The 3,916-nt window shown below is 64.4% G+C and overlaps 1 protein-coding gene across 1 annotated transcript in view; it reads right to left on the bottom strand.

The window, feature by feature from the left end:
- Nucleotides 1-3,916, bottom strand: part of RALGDS (ral guanine nucleotide dissociation stimulator) — a 41,854-nt gene that overhangs the window by 34,950 nt on the left and 2,988 nt on the right. The window contains 1 exon segment of the mRNA XM_015572376.1: nt 2,418-2,508. Within this exon segment, the coding sequence (XP_015427862.1) occupies nt 2,418-2,508 (91 nt within the window).

Below are 3,916 nucleotides of genomic sequence, written 5' to 3'. Positions count from 1 at the left end.
GGAGTGCGTGCGCGGGCGCCCCACGAGCCTCCGTTTCCCTCCGGTAAAACCAGGGCGGGACCCCACTACACACCCCACAAGCACACGCTGCGCACCCACCGGGCGCCGAGCCTCAGGTGTCCACGGGCAGAGGGGCCCCGGCCACTCCCATCCTCTGCGCGCCCCCCTGAGCACCCCGGGACGGTGGGGGGTACAATTGGCAGTTTCTATTAGGACATTAAGAACGATATGCCCGCCCTGGCCGGTTTGGCTCAGTGGATAGAGCTTCCGCCTGTGGACTGAAGGGTCCCGGGTTCGATTCCGGTCAAGGGCACAGGCCAGGCTGTGGGCTCGATCCCCAGTCGGGGGCGTGCAGGAGGCAGCCGATCAATGATTCTCTCTCATCATTGATGTTTCTGTCTCTATCCTTCTCCCTTCCTCTCTGAAATCAATAAAAATATATTTTAAAAAATAAATAGAAACGATATGCCTGTTGGCTTGGCAACCCCATCTTAGGAATTCACCCTCCGGTGGCGGTCCGGGGGGTGCACAGGGATTTCTGTGTGAGCACACTTAACGAAACGTGGGGTACACCCCTGCCAACAGTCACGCAGACACCCCGAGCCGACTGCCAGGCCCCTCGCAACCACATGGAGCCATGAGAAACCGGATGCTCACCGGGCGTGCAGAATGACATCCGCACCGTGACCGAGGGCCCTGCCTCTGCTCGCCAAGCGGGGGCGCTATTCCTATTCCGGCGCGGCTCCTTTCCCTCCCTTCGCTGAAGTCCAGTATTTCTAGAACATTTCTATAATCACACGCCCGTGATCAATGCTGATTTTGTCTGTTCTTAAGCAAGATGGGTAGACTGGGTTGGAGTGGGGGTCCCTAGGAGGCGGGTTAGGAAGGCTCCATGACCTGCCCTGGGGCGGGGAGGGGGGTGGGGGACATTAGAAGGACGTCCTCAGAGAGCAGAGCAGCCCAGCGGGGACGGACGGACACTGCCCTTGGCTGGAAGTGCCTCCTCCGGGCCTCCTCCCGGCCCAGCTCTCAGAACCTGCCAGGGAGCCTGCACCTGCCGGGGGCTCCTTGATCCTTCCCCCAGGGAGGCGCCTGGGAAGCAAGCTCAGAGCTGGGAAAGGGCGCCTGGCGGCCAAGCAGCTCGCCAGGGCACAGACGCCGCCCCGCACGCCTCCGCTCTGGCTTTGAGGGGTCCGGTAGGCGGGGAGGTGAGGCGCGGGCAGGTCATCACTACAGAGGTATTGGGGCTCCCCCCTGGGGTCCCGGTGAGCCTGTTCACGGCTCAGCTGTGTGCACACATGCACAAACATGCACACACCCCTGGTTCCCAGGGGGGGCAGTGTGGCCTAGACAGGTTCAGGCACTGAGCTGGGTCCGAGCCCAGCCCCTCCCCTTCTTACCGTGTGACCCCAGCCCCCAGCAGGTCACCTCACCCTGAACAAACATATTCTGTGTGAAGGGGCATGACTAACAAGACAGCACCACCGGGCACCTGGCACAAAGGGGCTGCTGGGAGGAACAGCGCGCAAAGCACCGTGGGGCGTGTGGGGCGATGATAAACGGGTCACTCCTTTCCTCCTCACCCTGCTCAGCACCCCGACCCCAGCTGCCCCAGGCTCCCCCCTTTCCCTGGGGGTGCACCTGCCCCTCCCTGGGGGTCCCGAGAAACCCCCATGCACCCCGCTGCGCCGCAGACACCAGTCCACAGGCCAGGGCCCTGGTACAGGTGCCGCGAACACCGGCTGCGAACTGGCCGCCGGGATGAGACCCAGGCCAAGTCCAGCCCGCGTTTTGTTTGGCTTGCAAAGTGTTTTTCAATGTTTGAGCCAAAGTGAAAGGTCAGGTGATTTCACATAAAAGCCCACATTTCTGGCTTCTCCTGCCACTTCGGGCGACCTGGCCACACAAGGTCCGTGTTTCCGTGAGCAGCGGAGGCTGGGAGGAGCGGCCCACAGCTGTCCCTCCAGCCGGGGCAGGCCTGGGTTTGCCACAGGCCCCACTGGCTCCATCACTCCCTGCCCCCTGAGCAGCCTCCCCGCGTTGAGGGGAAAGGTGTGCTCAGGCCAAGCCTGGGCCCCTTTTCTTCCCACTTCCATCCCTCCACATCCCCTGACACGGCAGCAGAGAGGTCGTGACCCTTAAAAAGCTCCCCCACCTGCTCCCCCACCCGCCCACAGACATCCTGGGGCAGACCACTTGCCAGGGGAGGCCCTGGCCGCGCCTCTGGGTCCCTGGCCACGCCCAGCCAGGCTCGCTCAGAACTCGCTCAGAACGGCAGGGTTTCCAGCATCGACCTTGGCCTGGGGACACTTCCCACCCCCACCCGCCCCTGACGGTACCTGACAGGTGTGTCGTGGGACTCCCGGGGCAGCTCAGAGCAAGACTGGGCTCAAGGCCATGTCTGGGTGAGCGCGGGCCTTGGCCATCATCTCCTCCAGCCTGCGCTGGGCCAAGGCCACGGAGGATGCTGTGGCGCAGCGAGGACCAGAGGCCGGTACCCAGGCCCGGCTGTGGGGGAGGAGGGCAGAGGTCACCCCGTGGGGCTGCCTTCTGTGGCCTATATTTAGAGCCCAGGGAGGACACGGAGAGGGTGTGGCCTGGCCGGCTCCTCAGCCACTTCCCCGCACACACGTCACCATTCCTGGCCTGCCCGGGCCCTGGGGTGGCCCTCTGTGGGCGGGTGAGCACACAGCTTGGCAGGAGGTGACACCCCTGGGCCGTGTCTGGGAGCTCCTGGGACAGCGGGGGGCCTGGCTTAGCCCCACCTCCTCTCCTGCCAGGTTCTGGGAACCAGAGAGGATCCCACAGGCAGGAGGCAGAGCCCCGAGGGGCTCAGGAGGCGGGAAACGCCACCTCCAACCTAAGGCGACTTTCCTGGGTGGAGGGTGTGGCGTCATCATCACCACAAATCTCTGACCTCATGGGTGTCCCTGTCCCAGGACAATCAGAACAAGAGACATCAATGCCTGGAGCCGTGGAAACGGCGCGGCATGGGGTGCCAGGAGCTCGCTGCGGGCCCTGCTGTCCCCCGGAAACGGGCGCTCACAGCCCTGCCTCTGACCCTCCGGGGCTGATGGAGACGCTCAGAGCACACGCACAGCCCGGGGTCACTGAGAACTGCCGCCTGCAGAGTGGGAACTGGGCTGCCCTGGGGACCGTCCCCCACCCGCGCCCCTGGGGGGCTCCGTGCCCCACACGCCAGCGGGCCCTGACCTTGACACCAGTCCAACAGGTGACAGCCTGGGGTGGAAGGCAGGGAGGAGAGAGGCAGAGAAGCAGAGGGGACACAGAGAATAACAGACAGGGGCCCGCAGGTCCCGGTCTCAGCCCCAAACCTGTCCCCAAGGGGCGGGGGCCGGGGGGGCACTGATCGGGAGGCAGCAACGTCACACAGCAGTGCTGGTGGGAGACGCCACCCCCTGCCTGAGAAGCGCCCACCACCCCGAGGGACCCAGCGTGCCCCTGACCGCACCCCTTGCTGGGTGTCAGCCAGCTGCCACCGCACCATGGGGCCTGGGACAACCCAGTCCCAACAGCACCGTCTTCCCCGTACGTCTGGGAAACTCTCTCAACATCTGGAGCCGGAAAAAAAGGTCTGGAGCCGAGGCTTATGTTCAAGCCCCGGCCCTGCACCTTCCTAGCCTCAGTTTCCCCTTCCTGAGCCTCAGTGTGTCCATCAGTAAGATGGGAACAGCAACAACAACAACAATGCCGCCACCTGGCCCTCGGGGTGCTCAGCAGAGCAGGCGATACAATGCAGCACAAAAGCCCTTTGTAACGGAGAGACCCCATCCCCCTGACCACCCACCCGCCAGGAGAGATAGACAGGCCGCGGGCAGGCACTCGGGCACCACAGGCAGCGCCCCCCCACCCCCCCACACATACACCCAGGTGGCAGGTGGAGACTCCCCTGTAG

This window comes from Myotis davidii, unplaced genomic scaffold, assembly GCF_000327345.1.
Source record: "Myotis davidii unplaced genomic scaffold, ASM32734v1 scaffold609, whole genome shotgun sequence".
NCBI lineage: Eukaryota > Metazoa > Chordata > Mammalia > Chiroptera > Vespertilionidae > Myotis > Myotis davidii.
Note: the sequence above shows the minus strand (reverse complement) of the source record. Positions and strands in the feature narration are given on the sequence as shown.